Source organism: Phyllostomus discolor, chromosome 10 (assembly GCF_004126475.2).
Source record: "Phyllostomus discolor isolate MPI-MPIP mPhyDis1 chromosome 10, mPhyDis1.pri.v3, whole genome shotgun sequence".
Lineage (NCBI taxonomy): Eukaryota > Metazoa > Chordata > Mammalia > Chiroptera > Phyllostomidae > Phyllostomus > Phyllostomus discolor.
This window is the reverse complement of record NC_040912.2, coordinates 412,162-437,133: the sequence shown is the minus strand read 5'-3', so window position 1 is coordinate 437,133 and position 24,972 is coordinate 412,162. Positions and strand designations below refer to the sequence as shown.

Sequence of the window (24,972 nt, the reverse complement as noted above, 5' to 3'; positions counted from 1 at the left end):
CCAGGCACCCCCTCCCCGCTGGCGGTCTCACGGGCCAGCCCAGCTCCCCAGGGCGGGCGGCGGTGGCCCTGGACGGGCAGGACGGACGCCCAGCTCCCAGCGGAACCGGAAACACGCAGGCACTGGGAGACAGACCGTTCACATTGCAGCAGACTTCTTTGGGTCTCTGAGTTCTGACAGGGACGCCGCATGGCGGGCGAGAACGGCAGCTGTCCGGGTGCAGGCGGCTCGGGGCAGCCGCTGCCCCCCGCCCCCACCCCCGGCGTCTCCTTCACAGTGTAGGGCGGCCCAGCCCTGCCCGGCCCGGCCCCGGCCCTCTCGGGCAGGCGGCCCGCAGGCACCAGCCCCTCAGGCCGAGTCCTGGTCCATGCTGCAGCCCAGCGCCTCGATGTCGTTGCTGATGTCCGAGATCATGCGGTCCCACTCGTCCCCCTCGGAGGGCACGGACTGGTCGTCGGAGCTGCCCGCCGCCCTGTTCCCGTTGGAGGTGGAGGTCGAGGCGGAGCTCGCAGCCCGCCGGCACCGGCCGAAGCTGTCCGTGATGATGCCGCGGCCGTCCTTCACGCCGATGGTCTCCAGGAAGTTCTCGAAGTGCTGGCTGTCCTTCTCGGGGATGAAGGGCCGCAGGCCTGCGGGCACAGCGCACGCCTGACCCCACGCGTCCCCCGGGCCGCGGCCCTGCCGGGGGCGTCCCGGAGGGAGAGACCGGAGCGCACCCGAGCAGCGCACCCCAGCCGCCCCGCTGTGCTCCCCCCTCTGGCCCCACTCCCTTCCAGACAAGACCGGGAGGACGCCCTGAGTCGGGGGCCTCCGCCAGCCGCCATGACCGGCCTGAACTCCAGGCCGCGATGGCGCCCCGCCCCCGCCCCGCGCCCCCCCCCCCAGGTCCCGGGCCTCACCCAGCAGCAGGAACTTGCGGCTGTCCCCGTAGAGCCGCCGCAGGTTGATGCAGAACTCGTGCACCGAGGCCCCGTCGCGGTAGTCGTGCAGCAGCGCCGCGAACTGCTGGATCTCCTGCGAGGACAGCTTGGTGCGCAGCTGCGGGGAGCGGGCGGTGACCAGGGGCCAGGCCCAGGCCACGCCCACCCGCGGGCGCACACAGCCCCGCCCCTTGCGGCCCCGCCCCTTGCGGCCCCGCCCCTTGCGGCCCCGCCCCTTGCGGCCCCGCCCCTTGCGGCCCCGCCCCTTGCGGCCCCGCCCCTTGCGGCCCCGCCTACCGTGAGCATGTAGTCCTGCAGCAGCTCGGCGGCCGTGGCGCTCAGCTCGCTCTCACTGGCTGTCTGGGCGTGGGGCCCCACGGGCACGCACTCGGGGAAGGAGCTGCAAGGACGGCCCCGCCTGTACCTGCACCCGGCACACGCGCGCGGGGCCCAGGTAGGGCAGGGGGCGGGGCAGGTGACAGAGGGGCCTGCCGTGGGGGGAGGGCACCGCCGGGGAGAGGGAAGGACCAGGTGCAGGGAGGGACGTGGAAGGTGACCGCCGCAGGGTCTCACGCAAGTGATGGCTCAGCAGTGTGGCTCTGGGGAGCCCCCTGGACGGACTGGGGGGCCAGGGACCCACAGGGAGGGGCCGCATGAAGGGCGGGAACTCACAAGGTGCTGGCGTCCGTCTCGTATGGCTCCTTCACGTCCGCCTTGGCGGAGGAGTCGTCTGCGGGGAAACACGGGGCAGGGTTGATGGGCGGCCGGTGAACAGGTCCAGCGCTCCACGGAGTGGCGGGCCTGGCACTGGGGGCTCCCCTGGGGGCCCCACGAGGCAGGGGGTGGGTGGCAGAGGCCCCCGGAACCGAGGACAAGGAAAGGCCCGCCTGCGGCGTGGGTTCCCCCGGCAGCGCCCGGGCTTTCACCGCGTCTCCTCTGAGCTGGCAGGTCGCCGTGGCAGCCCACGCACGATGGGCGGCCTGGTCGGCCCTGCAGCCGGCCACAGGCACACAGCTCCGTCAGAGGCAGAGGCCAAGACCCGCCCCTGCCCCAGCCTGGACCCTGCTGAGGACAGACAAGGGCTGTGTGAGGCCGAGGACCTCAGGCCGGCGGAGGGCCCGGCACAGCCGCTCCGAAGGACGCACAGCACAGACTGCGGGCAGGGCTGGAGCTGAGGCAGAGGCAGCTGACAGAGAGTGGGACCGCGGAGGGGACCGGAGAAAGCTGGGACGCTGCTGCCGGCAGCAGGAGCACCGTCAGGGGTCAGGGTGGCGGGCGGAGGCAGGGCCCCGAGGACGCCATGGCCTGGCCGGGGACGAGAGCACGTTAGATGACCAGCAGAGTGACCCAAAGCAGGGCGCCCGTCCGGGGGGCTACCTCGGCGGGCGTGGGGGGGCCCCAAGAAGCACTGCCTCCCGGCCAGAGCCCCGAGCACAGAGGAGGCCCCGGGAGTGGGAGGGGCAGGCGCGGCCTGTCCCCCAGCCTCAGAGGGACACGCGGGGCAGTGTGCAGACGGAGCCCGAGGTGCGCTGCGCCGCCCCACGCATGCCGAGGGCCGCCCACGTCCGAGCCGTGGGGCGTGGGGGCCTGTCAGCCCACAGAGCGCCCGGCGGGCTCCCGGCCACGGCGGGGGACCTGGGGAGGGGCCGGCGGGCTCTCTCCGTGCGGGTTGCTGGGCCGCCACCTCCTCTCTGTGCGCCTGACTTGCAGAAGCCACGAGTCCTTAATAAACTCCAGGTTTCAGAGGCAGCGCGTCGGGGAGAGTGGGCTGTGTGCTCGGGGCGTCTTGGGTGCTGGTGGGCGGGTCGCTGAAGAGCCGTGCGTGGGGCGCGGCGGCTCCCGAGGGTGTCGGGGTCGAAGCTCCCGGGGCCCCTGCGCTCGCCCGCACCCCGCCGTCCCCCCCCCCCACCCCCCTGGCCCCTGCAGCCTCCGTCCCGGGAGGGACCCTCCCTGCCAGGAGTGAGCCGGGTGGCCTGGGAGGAGGTCCAGACGGCCACACGCAGCCCCCATGCTGGGAGCCCCCCGGCCCCCGTTCTGAGTCAGGTGGAGGGACCGCAGCCACACGGGGCTCCAGCGGAGTGCTCCCAGCCCCCAGCGTCACACCGGGAGCCACTCGGCCGGGCCGGGGCCGGGGCTCACACCTGTCTGGGCTCACACCTGTCTGGGCTCACCCTGCCGGCGACGTGACCGCAAAGGCAGAGCCCGGAAGCCGAGGCGTCGGCTCACACCCCCAGGCCCCCGGAGCCGTGGCGGCCATGTCCCTGCGCACCGGCGCTGCCCGGGCGGCACCGCCTGCGTGGGGGAGAGCCCCAGTGGGAGAGGGCGGGCCCCCCGCTGCCCACCCGCCGCGGCCGCCACTCACCGCTGTGGAGGGACAGGTGGCGGGTGGGCGTCGAGGCCCCGTCGAAGATGGCTCTGTCCAGGAAGTCGATGGTGGACTCCGTGTACACGATCTGGAAGACCTGCCCGAGCAGGGAGCACAGCTCCTCCGCGGCCACCTGTCACGGGGCAGAGCGGCACCCAGACGCCTGACCCCTCGGTGCCGGGCGATGGGCACCAGGACCAAGTGCCCCCCGGGGCCGAGGTCAGCAGCCCACCAGGACACTCCCTGTAGCTCCCCCACCGCCCTGCCGGCCACTGCCCACCCCTGGTCCCAGCCTGGGGTGCTGGGGGCTGTGCCCCGACAGAGACCCCAGGCTCCATGCGCCTGCTGCTGCAGCAGGGCCCCCAGGACTCGGGGCCGGGTTGAGAGGGGCTTCCGGTGGGGACGGTGGCAGTAAAGAGGAACTGCCCGGCTGTGTCACAGCCGTCTCACAGATGCAGAAATGACACGGGGCCATGGGGTGCGGCAAGGGGTTCCTGGAGGCTGGTGGCCCTCACGTGGCTGACAGGGCCGCAAACCCTAACTCGCCACTCCCAGGAATCCACCCACGGGTCACCGATTGGGGTGCAAGGGACTGAGACCCCCATCACACAGAGGAGGGAGGGGCGGGCCGGGTGTGGGCAGAGCCCGAGGGGGGCAGGGGCAGGGCTGGCTGGACAGGCAAGGGCTGGTCGGCCCGGGCTGCTGACCTTGCTCTCGGCAGCCAGCACCACCAGGCAGCAGGCCTCCACGGGCACCACGCCGCTCTCGGACAGGGGGCCCGCGGCGAGGCCTCGGGGGCTTTCGGCGCACAGGCTCTGGCTGGGGGAGACGCCGGGGTCCTGGGCTGCGAAGGCGACACCACGCAGGTCAGGGCGGGCGGGGGCTCGGCCCCAGGGGCACCCATCTCCACGCCGGCCACGGCGACACTGCCCTCCCTGACCGGCTGGCCTCTGCACACAGACGGACAAACAGCCTAGGCCAGGCAGGCAGACTGCGGGCTCCCGGCTCCCTGGGACCTGCCCCCAAGCAGGTGCTGACAGGGCCCTGGGCAGTAGACAGTGGGCCGGGGACCTGGTCCTGACGGGACGTGGGGAAACTGAGGCAAGGCGCAAAGAGTGTGTGAGGGGCAGAGTTAGGAGGCGGGACCTGGACCGAGAGCCCCGCCCACGCGGCTGTGCCGTGGCCACATCTGTGCCGTGGGCGTGGACGCCCCCCCCCCCGCCCCCCGCCGCCTTCACGGTGACAGTGCAGCCCGGACGAGGCGCCCCAGCACGGCCTCCCCACCAGGCCGAGCCACAGGAACCGCCGGCTCTCAGGACCGAGGCCGACAAACGCCAGCCACCACCGAGCAGACCCGGCGGACACCCGCGGGGGGGACGGGGCGGAGGGGCGCTCGCTCAGCGTGGGTGACGGAGCAGGGGTGTGAGGTGGGTGTGTGAGTGTGTGTGTGAGCAGGTGTGTGAGCAGGGGTGTGAGGTGGGTGTGTGAGTGTGTGTGTGAGCAGGCGTGTGAGCAGGTGTGTGTGTGAGTGTGCGTGTGAGCAGGCGTGTGAGCAGGTGTGTGAGCAGGTGTGTGTGTGTGCCCAAGGTGCCGGGTGCAGCAGCCTGAAGCCCGGGGGCTGCGACTGGGGCGGCCACGGCGGGGTGGCCAGCAGCACCCCTCAGTGCACAGGTGGGCGCTCCCTGACCGCCCCCTACCCTGCAGGGCTGCCTGCGCTCCAGGGCAGCAGTGCAGGCGCCTCTCCCGGAGCAGGGCTCTGAAGAGCGGCCCCCGCACCCCCCACCCCCCCAAAAAACCGACCTTCCCCCTGTGCTGCCTGGTGCACGGCTGGGTGCACGGGGACGGCTGGCCCCGGGGACGGAGTCTGTGCTGCAGCACCAACCCTGGGCCCCCACCGGGAGGGCCCAGCGCCTACTCCTCAGGGCAGCTTGTCCGGGGTGCCCAGGGAGGCGGCCCCACTGCGGTGGAGGGGTGAGGCCAGAGAAAGCCCTTCGGACCCTCTCCACGCAGACCAGCCCGCAGCCCGAGGGCCCGGGAGGGCCGGGCCTCACCCACACAGCCCTCCTCCCGGAGGACCCAGGGGCCAGGCAGGGCCCGGACGCCGGCCTCCAGTCCACCTGTGTCGGGGCCCCACTGGTCTGGACACCAGAGGACACCCCCTACCCCAGAGAAGGCAGCACCGGGCGGAGAACAAGGCTCAGCACCCGTCCCTCGGCTCTCCCCGTCCTGCCCTCCTCCAGCCGACACTGACCTCAGGGACGGGAGGGCCGCTCCTCGGACACGGCAGGCAGGGACTGTCCTCGGAGCTCTGCCCCACGCGGGCCCCCCCCCGCAGCGGAGACGCAGCTGCGGCCGCCGAGGCCCCGCCCCCTGGGCCGTACCTGTCTTCAGGACCACCAGGTGCGAGGCGTCGTCCCGCACGTAGGACACGGCCGCGATGTCGTGGATGGGGACCCTGAGGATGGTGTCCTCGCCGTCCCTCCAGGCCAGCTTGACGTTGTAGGCGGACAGGCTGATGACGGCGTCGTGCTCCTGCGTCACGTGTCCGGGGAGCTGGTGGGCCCTCTGCAAGAGGCGACCAGGCGTCAGCCTTGCTGAGATGCTGGCCCCCGCCCCCCGGCATGCACCCTGGGGTGTCCAGGGGAAGGCCCAAGGACTCGGACCGATGAGGCACAGGGTCTGGGTGTCATTAAAACCATGTGGGAACGGCCCTGAACACGAGCCCCACGTCTGGGAACGAAGTCTCATTCGGACGGAGGAACCGAACTCGATGGGACTGGTTGTCTCTCATGGCCCCGGGGGCCCAGGGTCAGAGGTTGCGGGCCGGAGGTGAAGCGGGCCCCCTGCCCGCCAGAGGCTGGGTGGGGAGGCGGGCTACCTTCGCATTGTCTATGAAGTGCAGGATCTCGGTCCGGCTGGACGGGTTCAGGTACCCTGGGATGGACGTCAGCTGACCTAAGTACTGGGCGCGAGCGAAGGGAGGGGCCGTCAGGATGGCGGCCAGCCAGCGGGGCCCGGCCACCGGCGCCCCGGCCTCTCGGCCACCACCAGCCCCCGGGAGGCGCCCCCGTGCTGGAGAAGCCTGAGGGACAGATGGACACAGCCCGGCGGGGCCGGACGCACTGACCTTCACCTCCTTCTCGATGTAGTCGCTCAGCAGCCGGTCGGGCTCCACCCGCTCGGGCAGGGACAGCACCACCGTGTGCAGGGGGCGCCGCTCCGTCACCTTCTCGTGCGCCTTCTTGTCTCGGCCGCGCTCGCCCTTGAGGAAGACGCGCTTGAAGGGCGACACGATCCCAGGCTGCGGGCAGAGGGCGGCGGCTGCGGTTACTGCCGGGCGCAGTGGCCGCGTGGGCTGCGGGGAGAGCGCCCAGACGCCCGCGTGGCCTGCTGGGCCCTCTCCTGTGCGCCGGCACTTGGACGGGCAGGTGCCAGCTCCCGGCGGGCGGGAAGAGGGCAGGAAGGAGGCCCTCCCCCGACCTCTGGGCTCTGCAGGTCACCGCACTCCAGGACCCGAGAGGCCCGGGCAGGGGCGGCCAAGGCTGCAGCGTGGGCAGCCGATGGGGAAGGCCCCCGCCCGCCCCCTCCCCCTGCAGTGACAGAGCTCCTGCCCCTCTGCACGCCCAGCCCTGTGCTGTCACCCACGCGGGTGCCGAGGGCCGCCGTTTCCGGTCATCCCCGGGGACGTCAGACCAGAGAACACGGGCTGCAACGGGCAGGAAACCACCAGACGTGGGAACCTCGAGCTGGAGGCCACGCCAGACCACGGGTCGCCTTCCGACCTCAGAGGCCCCGCAGGCGACGGCGGCTGGGCCCACAGCAGGCCCAGCCCTGCCGACGCCCCAGAAGCGGCCACGCTGCCCCTGGGCAGCGGTCATCAACACTCACACTGCCTCTCCTCTAGAGGGAAATCACGTCTCTCCCTACCTGGAGCCCCCCTCCTGCCCCGGGCACCCCCTCGGGGCAGGAGTACAAGCCGGTTAACACACACTTGTTTGGGGCCCCTGAGGCTAGGCCCTGCAGAGGCCACAGCCCCACCGGGGACGGAAGCCCACCGGAGGTGCACGGGCCCTGAACCCCGGAGGAGACGCCGCCGGGTGCCTGCACGGTGAGCTGAGTGCCAACCGGCCTGTTCTTAAGGTGCTGCCTAGGTGGCCAGCCTGAGGGCGAGCATGGCGGCCCCGGACCACCGCCCCAGCCCCGGACCCCCGACCCTGAAGCTGCGGGCTGGCCGGGTGGGCAGCCAGCCACCCCTGCAACCCCAGTCCACATGGGACACCGGCCAGCACGGACTCAGGTTCCCCAGGAACAGCGAGCGAGGGGCCCCCAGGGTTTGGGGCTGATGCTGGTTCACACGGGAACTCGTAAAGGGAAGTTCTGGCCGGGGAGCCAACGGAAACACCCCGGTTCCGGTGGGTGGCGGCGGACTGAGGCACCGGAGACCTGCAGACCAGCGGGGTCACCCATGCCTGCGGCCCTGCAACCCCTTAACTCTACCGGACGCCCAGGTTCGCCACCGCCAGAAGGGCCTTGTAACCTTTGACCCCGGAAGACCGGAGGACCCGCGCAGCCGCAGAAGGCGCCCGACGCTCGGATGGAGCCTCTGCAGGAGCCGCAGAGGCCGCGGAAGCAGCGGGGCTCAGCGGTGCTCAGACCTGCGGGGGCGCGCCCGCCGCCCCTCGCAGGGCCGTGGACGGAGTTCCAGGCGTGGGCCCGCGGCCGTGGGCGTGCTTTTCCTGACCTTTCCCCCCGAGTTACTTTCCAGGTCGGGTCTTGGGTCGTGGCTGACCGCGAGTCCGTCCACACGCAGACTCTGGTCCCCGCAGCGGTGACTCCTGCGGCCCCTTACTCCCGACCCCGGCTGCTTGAGCCCGGCCAGCCGCCCGCCGCTCCCCGCCCGCCCGCAGGCCCGGTTCTGACGCGGAAGCCAGCCGGAACCCCCACCCCTCGCCCCGCGCCCACCTCGCTCTCCGTGGGCCCGCCCCGCGGGGCGTCTGCGGGAGGAGCGGCTCCCGCGGGGGCGCTGTGGTCGCCCCCCCTGGGCCGACAGCTGCCGTGCATCCCCGCCGCCCGGGCGGAGCGCCGCAGGCGGAGGCTGGCACCGGCGGAGGCACCGGAAGGACGGCGGCCCCGGCGGCCGTCTGCTTCCGCCCGGAGACGCGCCGCGGGGGCCGCCCCGCCACGTCGGGGGCGACCCCGAGAGGAACCCGAGTCTCCGGCTCAGCACACGCGTGCGAGTGCGCGCGGCCCCGCCACACGTGGAAGAGCCGCCCGCGCGTCTGCTCCCGCGAGCTGCCTGCCCCACTTCCTGCCTGCGCTGCTCCTCTCGGGTCACGGGGTTGGGTTCTATTTCGGGGAGAACCTTATGCAACGAATGTTTACCTTCCGCTCCGTGAGCTGCGAGTGTCGCCCCCGACTCGCTGTCTCTCACTTCTGGCGGCGTCCCCAGGCCGCGGGCACCGGCCCCGGCTTCTGGGCCTGAGTGACGGGGAAGCAGCTTCCTCGCCGCCCAGGTCGCTGCAGAGTCATCCCCGCTTTTGCGTGCACAAGGCTCGTCTGCCCTTACTTATGTCCCTGACCTGCCTGCTGTCCACCCTGCTGTCCGAGAGGGGACGGGTCCCCCCACTCCCACTTCTGCAGGCCCAGACAGGTCCGTGGCGGTGGCAGCGGGGCTACTGCCGGCGCTGGGGGCCCAGTGACCGAGCCGCGGGGGGTGGGGTGGGGGAGTTCTGAGGCCGAGGCGGGTGCTGCACAGCGCCCCCCCCCCCCCGCCCCACCCCTCTGTCTCCTAGCTGCTCTGGCTGCTGCTCCTCACCCCAACCCCCCAGCGAGCGCTGAGTGCTCTGGCTTCAGAAGCGCCCGGTGGCGCTCTCGGCGGAACGCACCAGAAACCAGCGCGGGGCACGGACAGCTGTGCGCTGCGGTGCCACCCCAACAACAGGCGCTCCATCTCCGGTCCCTGGTTCGCAGGAGTCTCCTTTGGAAAGAGGTCCCTGGGAGGTGGGAGGAGCCCTCCTCGTCAGGACAAAACCCAGACACCTCCGTGAGTGGGCGGCCCCAGGCCTGACCCCCGGACGTCGGGGCGCTCGGCTCCCACACTGCGGGCGGGGCAGGACCTCACCTGGTCCCCACCACGAAGGCTGAAGCTGTCTGCAGCGGCGCCTGCGGGCCGCCCACAGCCCAGCACACTGGACACCTCGGCCGAGGGGCGCCGTCCCAGATCCTCCGGTGGGGCAGACGCGCCACCTGGCGGGTGCCTCAGTTCCGCACGGAGCCCATCCTGCACCCACGGGACGCAGTGCTGGGAGTGGCCAGACAGCAGCCTGGCCCCCAGCGACGGGCGCCCACAAGGGACCCGAGTGGTGGACCTGGCCCTCGGGGGTGCACGAGCAGGCAGCACAGGAGTGGCGCGCACCGGCACCCGGCCCGGCTTCCTCACGGACACAGCCTGCGCGCTCACTTGGCAGAGGCACCGGCGTTCCTCGTGCCATTCTCGCAGCTTTTCTCAGGTTTGGGATTATTTCAAAGTAGCGTGACCTTCAGAAACACACGTTGCACCATGGCCAGGCAGCTCAGCGGTCGTAGTGCCATGGGGACGTGCCGACGGGACGGTTGGTTCGGTCTGCATCCGGGGCCCATGCAAGCCTCCACCCACAAACGTGTCAGCATGCGGAACGACAAATCGATGTCCCTCCCTCCCTCCCTCTCTAATAAGTAAATTTTTAAAAACAAAAACAGAACTCCCCAGGAACGGGCCCGCTGTCGGCTCCTCGTAACAAGTACTAAAGCACAGTGGCCCCGGCCTGAGTGGCTCGGCTGGTTGGATGTCGTCCTGCAAACTGAAAGGTGGCCGGTTCGATTCCCGGTCGGGGCACGTGCCTGGGTTACAGGTTCGGCCCCTAGTCAGGACGCACACAGGAGGCAGCCAATCGATATTCCTCTCTCGTGTGGATGTTTCTCTCCCTTTCTGCTTCACTGACCCTCTCTCTAAAATAAAGAAAAAAATCACAGTGGGAGCTCTGGAAGGGTCTCCAGAACTGGGGACTTGGCTTCTCCACCTCCTCCCAGGCGACCCCGTCCCTGACTGACCCCGAGGACGCCCCGCACTGACCGGCTCCGCTCAGGCCAGACGCAGCACAGAAATGGCGGGCACCCTCGGAGGGGCGGCCCCGCAGGTGGCGAGACCACTGCCCTCCTCCCCCTGAAACGGCACGGGGGTCTCCCGACCTCGTGGCACTGAGATGCCCCAGACAGTGGGGGAGGTTCTCCAGGAAGCACGGCGCCTGGTGGGCAGGGAGGGGGCGTCTGAAACCACCTCGGAGGAAGCAGGAGGTGGGCACGGACGCTGAGCGGTGCGTGTGCGTGTGCGTGCGTGTGCGTGTGCGGGGTCGCGGCCTGAGAGTGCCGTAACCGCTGCTTCCCGAGGACAGGGGTCTTGTCATTATGGTTCCCTGGATATATCTTGCTGGGGTTTTTCTGAGATATAAAAAATTTTTAAAGAAATTTTAAGTTCACTGAACAACAATTTAAATAAAATAAAATAAAATAAAAATTGAGAACATTAAAAAAAGAAATTTTAGGTTCATTTGGAAAATAAAATCCAAAATGATCAGCAACTGCCATTTTCATCTGCCGGCTGGGCAAACCCTCCACAGCTTGCTAACATGCTATGCGGGTGAGGTTACCGGAAAACGAGTGTTCTCATAAGCTGTTGTCAATACACCGGAAAGACACCAAAGAATACAACGAAAACAAATTTTTTAAAGGAGACGCAAACTGGTGCGACTGCTGCGGCCCGGGCAGCGTGCCGGCACCTGCCAGGACAAGGCTGCGTGTGGCCGCGTGTGCTCCGGGAGCCGGTGCCGCAGACACGCCCCCACGCACGCGAGAGCAGCCGCAGGCTGCCGGCCGGGCTGCCGGCCCGAGCAAAGTGACAGCCGCCCACAAACAGGCTGCGGGTCCGTGAGGCCCAGTGACCCCCAGGAGGAGGCGCCGTTCAGCCTTGAACGGGAAGGAGGAGAGGTCGTCTCCCAGAGCTCGGAGGAGAAAAGAGCCCCGAGAGGCGTCCGTCCATCCGTCCGTCCGTCAGGGAGTGGACAGCCCCAGGGTGCTCCCCAGACGAGGCTGTGGGCTCGGGGCCGCAGGGCACCCACACACCCAGCAGCCCAGACCGAGGCTTCTAAACGGCTCCCCCACGGAAGGCAGCCAGAGCTCCCGGGAGCCGCGCCCCGTTCAGGGCCGGGTCCACCACGTGGGAGCAAGCGTGGGCCAGGGGCAAAGGGCGGCGGGGGCCCGTCAGGGGACGCCAGCCCCTCAGCGCGGCGAGTGCACTTCCAACACGACTGCACCGCCTCAGAGACAGTGGGGGGGGGGGCAGGCTGTGAGTCGGGGGGCTCCTACCAGACAGTCGGGGGGGGGGCAGGCTGTGAGTCGGGGGGCTCCTACCACGACGAGAAGCGGGGCACACGGAGCCAGCCCAGGGTGCGCCCACCGGCCGGGTGTGGGGCAGTCGGAGCTTCGAGTGGAAAGGAGAGTGAAGGGCCGTGGCTGTGAGTCCCGCCAGCACCAGCAGGAACCTGCGGCGGAGAGACCCGGCCGCGGGCACAGCACCAGCGCGGGGGGGGGGGGGGGGGGGCGGGCGGGGCGGCACCGCGTGGACGTCCCGGCAGAGCCGGACACCGCGGGCGAGGCTGGAGACGCCGCCGAGGACAAAGGGCCCCGGGCACCGAGACCGCAGAGTCTTCAGCGGGTCGGGAGAGTTGGCAACGGCGTCGGGCGGACGTCTGTGGGCGCTGCTCCTGCACCCTCCACGTGCGCCTGAAGGTATTTCCACAGACGGGCGCGAAAAACCCACGGTCTCCAGCAAACACGCTGTCGCGCTGGGTTGAAGCACGCCCAGGAGGGGCTGAGACGAAGCAAACGCGTGCTGCCGAGCCAGAGGGGCCGGACGGGTGAGGGGACGGCACCGCGGAGGGGCCCCGTCGCCGAGAGCCGGCACAGGTCAGGGTGGCGCGCCGTGGCCCGGAGGGGCAGCTAAGGGTCACCGAATGGAGCGCTGAAAATACGCAGCCCAGACGGACAAGGAGGAACAGAGCGGGAGAGGAAACCGAAAACGGACAGCAAGGCAGCAGGCGAACACAGCCCCCCGTCAGTCCTCATGCTGGCCCCACCGGCGCGGCCCGGGGCGGGGCATCGGCCCGGAGCAAGAAGACCACTGGCCCGTTCCCAGCTCCTCCCAGCAGGGGGCGCACGACGGGCAACCGGTCCGTGTTTCTCTCCCGCTCTTCCCCTCTCTCTGAAAGTAAGTTTGCAGCGAGACAGGGAAGGGAGGGTGGGAGAGGGAGAGAAACATCAGCGTGTGGCTGCCTCTCACGCGCCCCCTACTGGGGGCCTGGCCTGCAACCCAGGCCTGTGCCCTGACTGGGAATCAAACTGGCGACCCTTTGGTTTGTAAGCCAGCACTCAATCCGTTGAGCCACACCAGCCAGGGCAAAATAAAATCTTTAAAAAAATAATAATTCCTAAAAAATAATTGTACTAAAGATCAATGGCAGAAGTTGTGAGACTAGATAAAAGGTGAGCTGTGACAACTACCTGCCCACCACACCGCTGACAGAAGACGCAGCTCAAACGCAGAGCCACAGACACGGCGGGGACCCGCGCTGCAGACGGGCAGCATCAGAGAGCCGGCGTGGCGGCACCGGCATCAGACGGAGCAGATTCCCCAGCAAGGGACGGTCCCCGAGATACAGACGGCGCTATACCGCGGAGGAGAGTCGTTTCGTCGGGACACAGCGGCCCCCAATGTGCACGCACTGAAGAACGGAGCCTCACAAACACACGCAGCCCCGGCTGAGGGCACTGCAGGGAAAATGAGCCCCAGACGGCCACCAGGGGTTCTAACCGCCCCCGGAAACCGACAGGGTCCGCAGGGACCGCGCAGCAGGCGGGGGCCGGTGGCGGGAGGGCCTGCTGGGCGCGTGACTGTCTCGTACGAGAGGGACAGCCACGTGAACAGTGCGCCTGAAGTGTCACGTGGCGTGCTTGAGTGTGACCCTGCGATGTCGCAGACCCTGCGATGTTACGTGCTTGTGATTTCGTGATCCAAGATCTCGTAGTAAGAACGGGACACATCTGTGCCGGACCCTGCGCAGTCTCCACGGCACTCGACAACCCCGTCATCGGGTGTCTACCCAGGAAATGACAACGTGCCCACGCGGACCTGCTCACAGCTGCCCCTGCAGCTCCTCCTAGTCACTCAGAGCTGCTCCGAACCCAGCCGTCCAGCACAGGGCAGTGGAGAACCAGCCGCGGCAGACGCACAAAGAGCACCCCCAGCGTGGTGCACGGGGATCAGGGGGACCCCAGGGTGCACCACTGAGTCAAAGGGGCCTTGCCCAGAAGGACACTGCCATGGGAACCCGTGCACCCCGTGAAGGCCTGGGCAGGCCGCTCCGATGGAACGGGCTGCTCTCGGCCAAGGAGGGCAGAGTGGTGGCTGCCTGGGGCGGGGCCTCCTCAGAGGCACAGGGACTTCCTGGGTGCCAGCAGGGTGTGTGGGGGGCACACAGGTGTGGGCACCTGTCGGAACTTAGCTGGCGTACATGTGCGGTGGGCGTATCTCGCAGCAGCGACAACTGTCACCAAACACCACGCTCCGGTCAACGAGCACCTGTGGCAGTGGCAGGCCGGGCGAGTCTGCGTGGCAGGTGCGGGAAGGTGGGCAGGTCGGTGGGCGGGCGGGGGTGAGAGGGGCTGCGCAGGGAGGCGCCGCTGCAGCAAGCGTGTGACAGCGGCGGACCCAGACGGTGGGGGGACAGGAATTCGGGCTTTTCCATGGTGACTCGGGGCGGGGCTGGAAATAGCAGGCGGCCGTGTGCTCCGCCCACAGGGAGGGCCGGAACTCAGCCTCAGGGGAGGGATGTGGAACCCAGCCTGATGCCGAGGGTTCGAGGGGCAGGTCAGCCCTGGCCCCTGCGTGGGCCTCGGAACACAAAACGGGGAGCTGTCTCGAGTGGCACAGCGACTGCCAGCAGGGAGAGACACAGTCAGAGCTGGAGCATCTCCCGACAGGTGACCCGGAGGGCCGCACACCTGACACGCAGGTCTGTGCGAGCGTGGGAGGAACAGGCTGCACCCCACCACGTAAGCAGAGCGCCCCGAGCCACTGCATTTCTGGGAAAACACCAGCACGGAACTTCCGACTGTAGATTCGGATCAGTCACGGTTTCCCTCCTTCTCTGTCAAGAGCAACGGCAGCGGCGAGACGGCCCCTCCCACCCGTGAGGGACACCCACACCAGGTTTTGGGGAGCAGCAGCAACACCTCGGTCCGAGTCCGTTTTCTTCCCGCACTTCCCGGATTCCACGGCTGCTGCCCTCCTCGACCACAAGATCCACCCCGCGTGCCGCCACGTAAGCCTCGAACAAAAGCCGACTCCCACCTCCTACTTGCTGGGGAGGATCAGCTCACGCCCCCTCTGCCGCTGGCGCCTGCGATCGGGTGTCTAATCCCAGCCCCGCGGCTGGCTGCTCAGGCACCGGGAAACTGCAGCATGTGGCCACCGGCTCGGCGTAAGAAAACACGTCTTTGTGTTTCCGCTCAGCTGGCGACTCCGTCTCAGCCCCTCAGCCACTGCGGCCCAGGAAATCTGAGCGCCGCTCCTGCCGGAGGGACGGCTGAGCGCGGCCGCAGAGGAGGGCCCACGCCCGCCCACGGCGCTCAGGACAGCGACCGGCACAGAGCGCACACGGCGGCCCCCCCGTGTCAGGGGCAGCTGTGGAGACTGGTCCTCAGACCTCCAGGCTAGGGACCACGTCCCAGCCACGGTCCCAGCCCAGGGCCACCACACCAGGTTCCTGTCACATCAGCCGGGCACCTTGGGCTTGCTGCGAAATCCCTCGCTGCCCTAGCCCACCGGGACCGAGGACCACAGGCTGCGGCTCCCCCAGCCGACAGCCCTGCCCTCCAGGGCTGGAGGCCGCGCGCCGGGCACAGGCAGGGCTGGGCCCCAGGGCCGCTCCCCGGGGCGGGGAGACAGGTCTTCTCCCCACTGCCCCACATGGTCCTCCTGCTGCATGCGCACCCCCGGCGGCTCTCTGTCCTCTTCTGATAAGGACGGAGGTCACACGGGATGGGGGCCACCCGCTGAGCCCACCTAAGCTCACCTCCCAACACCCCTGCCTCGGTGCCGGGGTCAGGCCTCCACACAGGAACCTGGGGGACACGGCTGCCCGGCTCACAGCCCCCGGGCACGGGGTGGCCCCACTCGTGCGCCCGAGCCGAGCCGCCAGGGGCTGGTGCCGTGTGAGGCTGGGGCGCGGGGGGTCATCCCAAGGTGCTCTCTGTGCTGCGGCCCGACGTCTCCGTGACTGAGAGGCTCCTCACTCGCTCCCCAGCGACCCTCTGCCTGTCCCCAGGCGACGGGGGAGCAGCAGCTGCAGGGGCTGGCGACTCGGGGCCCACAATCTACGGGACCTTCTTCTCCCCACTTTTCATGTGGAAATTCTCAGAAATTCACACAAGCGCAGAGCAACGAGCAATGAGCACCCACTGCCGGAGCATTCGGCCACCTCCCCTCTGTGTCTAGGGTGAGTGACAGCAACCTCAACCTCACAGACCCTGTCGTCTCACCCATAAAATCTCAGCGTCTCCGAGACCGGAACTCGGCAAACCCCACCGTCGAGCGTGAGGAGACGAATGACCCGGCATCACCCTCTCAGACCCAGCCCCACGTTTCCAGGGCACAGCACACCTGCTCTTCCTGAAGACTGCAAATACGCCAGATCAATGTGGAAACACTTCATTCTGTTCAGGCTGAATTCCTGGCCGGCCGTGGGGCGGCCTGCAGCCCAACAGCAGCCCGCGCGGGAGGAGTGGGGACCCGCACAGGGCTGAGGCCTGGTGGTGGCTGCCCCCGGGCTGCAATCCTCCACGGAGTCACACACACGTCTTTATAAAACCACACACAATCCAACTCAAGTGCACAGCGACGTTTCTTACAAAAAGGAGCTACATCCTGACAGGATGGTGTCAAAACTCACAGGACTTGGGCCTGTTCTGCAAGGAGGCAGGTTTATTCTCTGAACCCCAGACCAGGACTTGTGCTCTGCAAGGCCCCAGTCGCTCGGAGACCTCCGGGCAGGAGTCTCCGGCCCAGGCCGCTAGCGCCCAGCAGGCGTCTGTCCCCACGGTCACCCCCAGGCATGCCCGCAGCCACCCCCCCCCCCCCCCCCAGGCAGGCTCCTCCTGCATCCCCATCACCCAGCGGCTCCCATGGGCATGGCGGGGGCTCCAGTCGCCCTCATCCTATGCACCAGCGTAGCCTCAGAAAGGACAGTACTGTGCCTGGGGCCACTCTATATGAAGCCCACTTGGTTCTACTGGTCCTCTGGCAGCTGGCTGCCCCCTGCCCAGGGCAATCGGGCCCTGTTACAGCACGCCCCGGCAACTGCTTGAGGAGCAGCAAGGCCAGTATCTGAGGACCCGACAGGGCCCATGGTGCACACTTTTAAAGGGTTACGTCTGCGTCTTGTGAGGCGCTGACTTGGGAGGAGAACTCAAATGTCCAGCTGCACTTTCATAAAACTCTTAAGTCATTGCTTCCGCTGTTTCAGCTTGGACCTGTGATATGTTTTAGAATAGCGTCTCTGGTTCGCTTCCCACACAAAAAGGACTTAACACCAAGTTCTGGGAGTGGGAGGTGACCTCACATCGAATGGGGGAGCAGAGCGGAGAGGCTCCCCCCGCTTGCGAGTGGCACGGGGCACTAGGAAAGTGTGCTGAGTGGCGGCCTGAATAGGAATCCCCGTCCCAGAGCCCTGCGCAGGCTGCCTGTGGGAAAAGGAACTGGGGCGGTGGCGGTGGCAGAGCAGAGAAACACGCTCGCTCCTGCCCAAGGCAACTATGTATCCTCTCACGGAGACGATGAATCTCCCCTGACGGACAATGGAATTGTCAGCAAGCTTCCCTGTGCCTACACCTTTCCACGGCCCCAGCTCCGAAATTCTTGCGTTTTACTGTTTTTTCACTTCCAGTCCAAAAGCACGGGAATGTCTGCTTCTTTCTCTGTCAATACTGCTAAGTGGTGCGATGTCCCTGCCGGAGCTGGTGGGAGGTTGAAAGAAACCCAGTCGACCCCATCCTGCCCCCGGGGGCGCTAACCCGGCGGCTCTCCTGGGCAGAGGGGAAAGATGCTCAGCCTCGCTGTGGCAGAGCCTGGTGCTCTGCTGGAACTGGGCTGGCGGCCCCCAGGGCTGGGGACAGGCCACCTCCTGTACAGGCCCTGGCCGACATGGCTCTCCGTGACAGGGAAGGAGGGAGCTGACTGGATTCCTTCTAGGGCCTTCTACCAGCTTTGGCGCAAAACTTAGAGCTCGCCCCCTTTGCAGGGGGCAGCATCCCTCTGCAGACTCACACTTTGGGCCGAACCGCTTCCTGGGGTGGTCTTCCAGGCGCAAACGTCTTTGTAGGTTACCGCCGCCACACTGAACGTGCAGCGTGGATGTGCTGCTCCCGACTCGGGAGGAGCACACACGGCGAGAGAGGCGGCGCCACACGACCCCGGGCAGGGGGCACCTTGCAAGGGAGGTGGCCAGCAGCTCAACTGATGGACACAGCTGCCTCTGATGTAACAACATCACAGGACTTAACCACGGTCTGTTTCACACTGGAACACGAAAGTGCGCACACACACGTCTACTAAACCAAAAATGATAGGTAAGACACTTCAGCAGGTTATAAAGCCTGTATTTGAAAAAGACACATTTCGTTGAAACCCACTTTCCATTTTAATGATAGCTTCTCCCACGTGGTTATTTCGGTCTCCTTAAAACGCTGAGCCTCTTTATCGCCCGCTCCACCCCGTAATTAAGCCACATCTCAAAGACTAACCTAAACGGAGGCGCCTCCTGCACTGTGTCCCAAATCCAGCTGCGGACCGAGGTCACTGGGATCACTCGGGTGGTGTCAGGCGGAGAAAACCGAACCGTGAGCGGGCCGCACCTGGGGCACAGCTTCTGGTCTTACTCGGAATCCGAAGCTTGCAGACACCCAGCAGCCAAGGGTCGTACCTTAAGCTTACAGCCACTGTCCCTAAGGTCCCAGCCCTGGATGACTTTCTGACCCGCACGCAGGGCCAGCTCCTCTGCATCCCTGGGCACTGGCCCGGGACAGGCCATGTGGAGAGCCTGGGTTTGGGGGAGTCACTGCCCGGAAGGGGCGGAAAGGCGTGGCCCCTTCCTCCCCCGCCGCGCCGCCCGGCAGAGGACCCCCTAACGGCATTGTCCCGGGGCGCGCCTCCTACCCTCCGCGGGGACCCGCTCCGCCGCCCGCCCGGCCGGGCCTGCCCGCCGCGCTCGCCCCCGGGGCGTGCGCCGGGACCTCCCTCCGCGGCCGCCCGGCGCCGGCAGACCGAAGGCCGGCCCCCGGGAGCCTCCCCGTGCCCCCGAGCCCGGCCCGCCGCCCCCCGCCCGGCCCCCGGGAGGACGCACCTTCTTGCCCTTCTTGCCCTCCTCCTCCATGTCGCCGCGAGCGGTCCCCGCGGCCCGGCCCGCCCCGGGAGCCCCGCGCCCCCCGCGACCGCTACATGCTCTCCCGGGCCCCGCGGCCGCCGCGGCCGCGTTCCTGCGCCGCCCGCCCGCCCTGCCGCCGTCTCCGCCCGCGGCCGCCAGGGGCCGTCCGCACCCCGCACTTCCGGGCCGAGGGCGCGGCCCCGCCCCCCGCACGCCCCGCCCCCAACCTTTCAGAGCGGCGAGATCGCGCCGGCCCCGCCCCGCCCCTTCAGAGCTGCGGGAGCGCGCCTGCCACGCCCCTACTTCGCCCTCAGCCCGCCCATTGCCCCTCGGGGCCGCGGGAGCGGCTCCAGCTTTTCGATTCCGCCGCCATCTTTATGACTGCCAACTTCCCGGCCTGCCTTGCGCTCAGGGAGGCCAAGCTCAGGCCGACGGGAAACGCTGGGAGGGGGTTATGGGGCGGGGCCTGCGGGAAGGGCGGGGCAAGTGGGAGAGGCTAACATGAAGGAGCGAACGGTCTGGGGAGGGGCGGGGCCTCCGAGGACGAGGGGCGGGGCAGCTGGAGGGGCGGTCCTAACAGGAAGGTGAGAACTTGGTTCCCTTCTCTTGTTAGTCAAACCTGCCATCCGCCAACCCGGGGCGGTCCCCCGCGTTGGCGGACAGTTTCGAGTTACACCCGGGAAGCTCCCGAGGCTGCACACTCACACGTCCAGACCCTATCGGAACGAAACAGAGTAAAACGTAAACGCTTAGCGTCAGCTAGAGCCGGGTGGTTTGCCCGAAAGCCCAATGCAAACTGCAGTCAGCGGCGGCAGGCCCGCTATCTTGCCGGCTACACCCGGATGCCGGCAGGAGCCCTGCAGCGCAGAGAGTGTAAACCGACACCCAGCGGACCGACGTCTGTCTCGACTGTTTTTTCACTGAGGGGTCCTGTGCCAGCTGCCAGTGTCTTGCTCTCGGCTCCGCATTCTCTCGTTTCCTGCTCTGCGGGGTGGAGCCGGGCCCTTGCGCACGCCTCCTCCGCCTGCACAAGGTGCCGGGAGGTCGTGCGATTTGGAGTCAGGTGCCAGGCCGGGCCCTTGCCTCCCCAGGACTCGGGGAGATGGTCAGAGCGAGGGCACCCGAGCCCTCGGGAAGTATTTAGAGATTGCACTTGAAAAGGGCAGAGACGGGAATTCTGAAAGCAAAGGGGTCCTCCCGTTACTTGGAAGCGGGCCGCCCCTGACTCCGTTGCGCACAAAGCCCGCTTTCTCGCCGCCCCGGGGCCCCGTCCACGACCGGGTTGGCAGGCTCGCGGCGCGCCTGGCCGCACCGAGCACTAGCCTTGAACTCCGTCCCCACCGGGACCTCCGAGGCGCGCGGCAGCCGCCTTCCAGGCCGCGCCCAGAGACCCCCTGACGTCACCTCCCCGGGCGGCGCGCGGCAGCGGGGCGCGGGCCGTGTGACGCCGCCGGCGGCCTCGGGAGGGCTGCGTGATGACGCAGGCGCGCGGACTCCTGTGGCGTGTGTGGCGGCAGTCATGGCGGACGGGGGCGGCGAGGTCTGCTTTCGGCGGGACTCTCCCGGGCGTCGGCTTCATCCGAGGCCATCGAGGATCCCAGGCGGGGCCCGCCGTCTGCTAAGGCTGGGTAAGAGTCGTGGGCCCTCGCGGCGGGGCGCGGCAGGTGCGCTGGCCTGCAGGGGTGTCCAGCTGGGCTCGGAGGACACGTGCGGCCTGGGAGGGTGGGGGACACGCTGGGCATGGGGTCCCGGAGGCGGCTTCCCCGAGGGCGTGAAGCGGGCGCTGGGAGGCAGGCGGGACCTCAGCGCGCGCCTGCTCCGCAGCGGTCCCGCGACTTGCGCTTGGAGTGCGGCCCCCCAGCAGCGGGCGCGCTGTGCCCCCGCCGTAGTAATCCCCGAACCTGCTTCTGTGACCTGCCCCTAATCCCGCAGAGTGCGCTGACGCGTAGAAGAACGCGGGAGAGAGGCCGTTTTGTGCAGTGACGCCACGACACGGGTAACCCCTGGGACTGGTAAGTTCAGGAAGCCCTGCGCTGGAATGGCAGAGGGGGACTCGGGGGCCCGATGAGCCTGCCGCTCCCCGGGCTCCTTCCTGCCCTCCGTCGGTCACCCGTGCCCAGGCTCCTGGAAGAAGCCCTCGGTGTCTCACTATAAACTGCGGGGGGGGGGGGGGGGGGGCGGGGGCCGCGGGCTGCAAGCCTCCAGCGTGCTTGGGTCTGGAGTGACCTTGTGCATTCCTACAGTGCTTGCGAGAACATTCTGAAACGGTTTGAGGCCTGGCCCTGCCGCATCCGGGGCCAGGTTATAGAAATTTCAGACAGTCGCCTGCTCCCTTCGGAATCTGGTGTGTGGGCCCCACGGCAGCCACCGGCCACACACGGTTCAACGTTTGCACTCAGACTTTCAGCACCAGTACCCACGGGTCGGGTGCTCAGTAGCGAGCGACATGGGGCAGAGGGCACTGGGTCGGGGTGCAAGACCAGAACGGTCATGTCTGTGCTGAGGTTGTTGGGGCTTTCTGGGGGTTTGCTCTGGCCCAGGCTCCTCGTGAGTTTTATATGACCGTACCCTGAAACAGCCTTACGGAGAGTTGAAGGTAAAAGTGGGGGGTGGTATCGGGTGGAGGCAGAGCAGCGATGGGGAATGAAGAATGGAGAGCCGTGAGGGGCACGGAACCCTGCCCCGAGGAACGAGGGTCCAGGAGCCGCAGGCTGGTCCTGCCGCCGGGCCGGGCCGTGGCGGGCAAGCCCTCTGTGCGCTGATCTGAGGCCTAGCGGGGGGAGGGGGACAGTGGCGTGGGCGGAGCTGAGCTGTGTTGTGCGAAGCTTAGTGGTGCTTCACTCAGCGCGTGCACTAATATAGTGATTTATTGCTGCTTTAGCCGCGCTCTAAGGGAGGGAAGAGGGACTGACAAAAATAGTGGCTCGTCCGGGACTGCCTGCCTTCGCCGCCGCGTCCCTGGGCCTTCCTGGAGCTCGGGCTCGGAGCCCTGAGCGCCGCCTCGTCTCCTGCTCGCCCCTGGGCCCTGAGAGGGGCTCACTCGGCGTGCGTGTCGGGGGGCTGCCCGGAGCCCCCTTCCACCGTCTCCTTGCTCCGCTGCTGGCCTGCGAGGGTGACGCTGGTGGCCTCCAGCGGCCTCGACGCCTGCGCTGGGAGCATCTCCTCCTTGGACTTGGACTCCGGCCTCACCTCGGGCTGCGCCTCCTCCTGGGGCTCCAGCTTAGTGGCCGACTTCTTGTCGGGGCCGGGTTCGGGGGTCTGCAAGGGCTCCGAGCCCCGGGAGCCCCCCGCCTCCTTGCTGATGGCCGCGGAGGACTGGCCCCGGGCCCCGGGCTGCACCCAGCAGTGGCCGAGGACCTCGTCGATGCGCAGCCGCCGGGCGACGTCCGGCTGGAGCATGCGGTAGATGAGGTCCTTGCACTCGTCCGTCAGGCGCTTGGAGCGCGGGAAGTTGACGCGGTGCTCCTTCTGCACGCGCAGCATCTTCTTGATGTTGGAGTCGTCGTAGGGCATGGAGCCGCACACCATGATGTAGAGGATCACTCCCAGGCTCCAGATGTCGTAGACCTTGGGCTGGTAGGGGATGCCCTGCAGCACCTCGGGGGCCGCGTAGGCCGCCGACCCGCAGAAGGTCTTGCTCAGGGTCAGCCGGCCGCTGTCGTCCCGCAGGCAGCGCTTGGAGAAGCCGAAGTCGGACAGCTTGATGTTGAAGTCCTTGTCCAGGAGCAGGTTCTCGCACTTGAGGTCCCGGTGGACGATGTCCAGGTCGTGGCAGTACTTGACGGCCAGGGAGAGCTGGCGGAACTTCTTGCGAGCGTCGTCCTCGTGCAGGGCCCCGTGGGTTTTGATGAACTCGAGCAGGTCGCCCTGGACCCCGAGCTCCATGACGATGTAGACCTTGCCCTCGGAGGTCTCGAAGATCTCGTAGGTCTTGATGATGGAGTGGTGGTTTAGCACAATCAGAATCTCTATTTCCCGGGGAAGGAATTTCTCCAGGAAGTCCGGAGGGGCTTTCTTGCGGTCAATGATCTTGACCGCCACGTTGAACTTCAGGCGCTCGGAGTACGCGGATTTGACTTTGGCGTATGAGCCCTCCCCCAGGTTTATCCCCATGATGTAGCCTCGCCGCTTGAGGACGGCAGCGTCGTCCATGGCGCCCAGAGCCCCCAGCGCCTCTGAGGCTGCCCTCTACACTCCCGTGAGGCATGGGCCGGCGGGTCCTCACCCACGCTGCGGACAGAGTCCTCGGGGCTGGCTGGGCCCGCTGTCCTGCCTCCTCGGGGCCCGGACTCGGGGTCGGAACGCTCGTCGTCGTCTCCAGGGTGACTCCAGTGGGTGAAGTCACAGAGGGGGAGTGCCCTGGGGGGTGAGGTTCTGGCTTGAGCCGTTTGGACTCAGATCCTGGAAAGCCAGCTGGTGGGCTGGAGCTGGCCTCTGAAGGCCTTCAGACAGTGGCCTTGCACTCGGCTGGGACCTGAGGTATGCGGGGGCAGTGGGGACACATGACCTGTCCGGGACTTCTGTCCAGCAGGGAGCCAGGGCAGACAGACCCTGTGTCAGTCCCGTCCCCGCCGGAAACAGCGTGCCCCGGTCGGGGGTCCTGGGGGTCTGGTCAGGGCATCGCTCACAAAGGTGGAGCCGAGTGTGGGGAGCCCTGATGGTGGTCACACTCCTGGGAGAAGGGCCATGTAGAAGCAGAGGGGGCAGCCTCGAGAGAGGCAGTGACCACCCCAGGCAAGGAGCTGGGGAGAAATGTCCCCGGCCGTCTCTTGCTTCTGTCCTGGGAGCTCTGGCCAGCGGTGTGGTCCTGTGGTCTGTGCACCAGGGAGGAGGAGGGTGGAGGGGGTCAGGGTGGGCAGGCTCCAGGCCCCTGGTCACTGCCTTCAGGGAGCCAGGGCCTGGCCCCTCCCGCGTGGTCTGGCTGGACGCCTCACCCCTGTGCTGCTCTCTCGTCCGAGCCCCAGTCAGCTTCCCTGACAGCGAGTCTGCACGGGGCGTGAGTGTCGGGGACTTCTGCTCCTGCTGTGTTGCTGCCCCGGGGGTCTGCCGGGACCGGAGCCTCGGCTGGACTCCTGGGGCGGAGCTGGGGCTGGGCCCCGGAGGCTGGACCTGGATCCCGCATGGAGGGCCAGCAGTGGAGCCTGCCGCCGAGAGGGCTCCTCCGTCTGGCCCCTGCTTGTGCGGCTCCCTGAGGAGCAGGAGCCTTGGCTTCGGTCTCGGCCACCTCCGCCCCAGAGAGTGGGCGTGCACCACCCCTTGGTGCTCATTGGTCAGCTTCGTGGGTGGGAGGCGGGGCATCTGCGTCCACCTGGCTGCAGCCCAAGGTGGCCAGCAGCGCCTGCCTGCGCCTGCACTCTGTCCCCACGCCGTGACCACGTGCGAGGCTCAGAGAACTCGGCGCCTTCACCGGGTGGAAATCTGGAGAAGTGCCATAGGGTGTGTTAGGTCCAGGCTCACCCAGGGGAGCCAGGTGGGTTGGCGGGAGGGAAGGCCCCGTGTCCTCACCATTGTCAAGGCTGCGGGTGCGGTCGGGTGGGCCGGCATGGTCATGGGGGGGCAGCAGAGGCCTGGACCCCTTGGGGTGCAGGCTCACGCCACACCTTCCTTCCCCCTGCAGGTCGAGGCCTCCAGCAGACCCAGGCCCCTCCTGTGTCCGAGCCCAGGCACTGAACACACCGGCCTCCACGCAGCCACCCTCAGGAGACACTTCCTTCCCGTGAGTCTTGCGTTTCTTCGGTTCCGGGAGCGAGGCACTGACTGCCTTTGGCCCAGGCTGTCTGTTCTGGGTTGTTCGGGACAGCCTGGGGGTGGGGGGGCAGTGGAAGCCCGTCCCTGCAGAGCTGGGGGCTGGTGTGGCCCCGCCTGGCGCCCGCGGGAATCGGGGCTGGTGCTCCGACTGCTGCTGCCGTGACTCCCCAGCTCTCTGTCTGGGTGGGGACTCTCGCGCTTCCTCCCAGCACCTGTGAGGCTGCCGGGGCTGCCTTGTCACCTGGAGGCTGGGGGCGAGGGCGGACCCCTCCCAGGTGCTGAGGGGCACCTCCCCGCAGCAGGCTGCTGTGTGTCCCTGCCCGTAAACGCCGGGGTGTCGGGGCTGGAAGAGCCCTGAGAGGTGCCCCCTTTGGTGGCCACCAGGCTGGCCTGGGGTGGCGGGGTGGCGGGCGGGGGGGGGGGGGGC

The 24,972-nt window shown here is 68.1% G+C and overlaps 2 protein-coding genes, 1 long non-coding RNA gene and 1 other non-coding gene across 5 annotated transcripts; 2 read left to right on the top strand and 2 right to left on the bottom strand.

Annotated features, from left to right (window-relative positions):
* Positions 1-146: 146 nt before the first annotated feature.
* On the bottom strand, positions 147-18,917 carry CCM2 (CCM2 scaffold protein). Of its 2 annotated transcripts, none has more exons than XM_028504183.2 (10): positions 18,777-18,917; positions 6,413-6,586; positions 6,164-6,247; positions 5,667-5,850; positions 3,993-4,129; positions 3,283-3,418; positions 1,593-1,650; positions 1,218-1,320; positions 900-1,038; positions 147-629 (listed from the first exon to the last, which is right to left on the bottom strand). In XM_028504183.2, exons 1-10 carry the CDS (start codon positions 18,804-18,806, stop codon positions 349-351), a joined length of 1,326 nt encoding a protein of 441 aa, XP_028359984.1. In that variant the 5' UTR covers positions 18,807-18,917; the 3' UTR covers positions 147-348. The 2 variants fall into 2 exon arrangements, with proteins under 2 accessions (XP_028359984.1, XP_035866257.1); XM_036010364.1 differs by lacking the exon at positions 18,777-18,917 and adding an exon at positions 8,248-8,457.
* A 1,306-nt stretch (positions 18,918-20,223) lies between these two features.
* LOC118497011 lies at positions 20,224-24,576 on the top strand. The gene is made up of 3 exons (XR_004899552.1): positions 20,224-20,425; positions 20,730-20,809; positions 24,415-24,576. It is a non-coding gene; the product is annotated as an uncharacterized LOC118497011 (long non-coding RNA).
* LOC114490258 lies at positions 20,989-21,120 on the top strand. Its single transcript, XR_003683942.1, has one exon. It is a non-coding gene; the product is annotated as a small nucleolar RNA SNORA9 (small nucleolar RNA).
* Positions 21,647-23,036, bottom strand: LOC114490248 (testis-specific serine/threonine-protein kinase 1-like). The gene has a single exon (XM_028504203.2). It carries the CDS (start codon positions 22,947-22,949, stop codon positions 21,834-21,836), a length of 1,116 nt encoding a protein of 371 aa, XP_028360004.1. The 5' UTR covers positions 22,950-23,036; the 3' UTR covers positions 21,647-21,833.
* Positions 24,577-24,972: the final 396 nt, after the last annotated feature.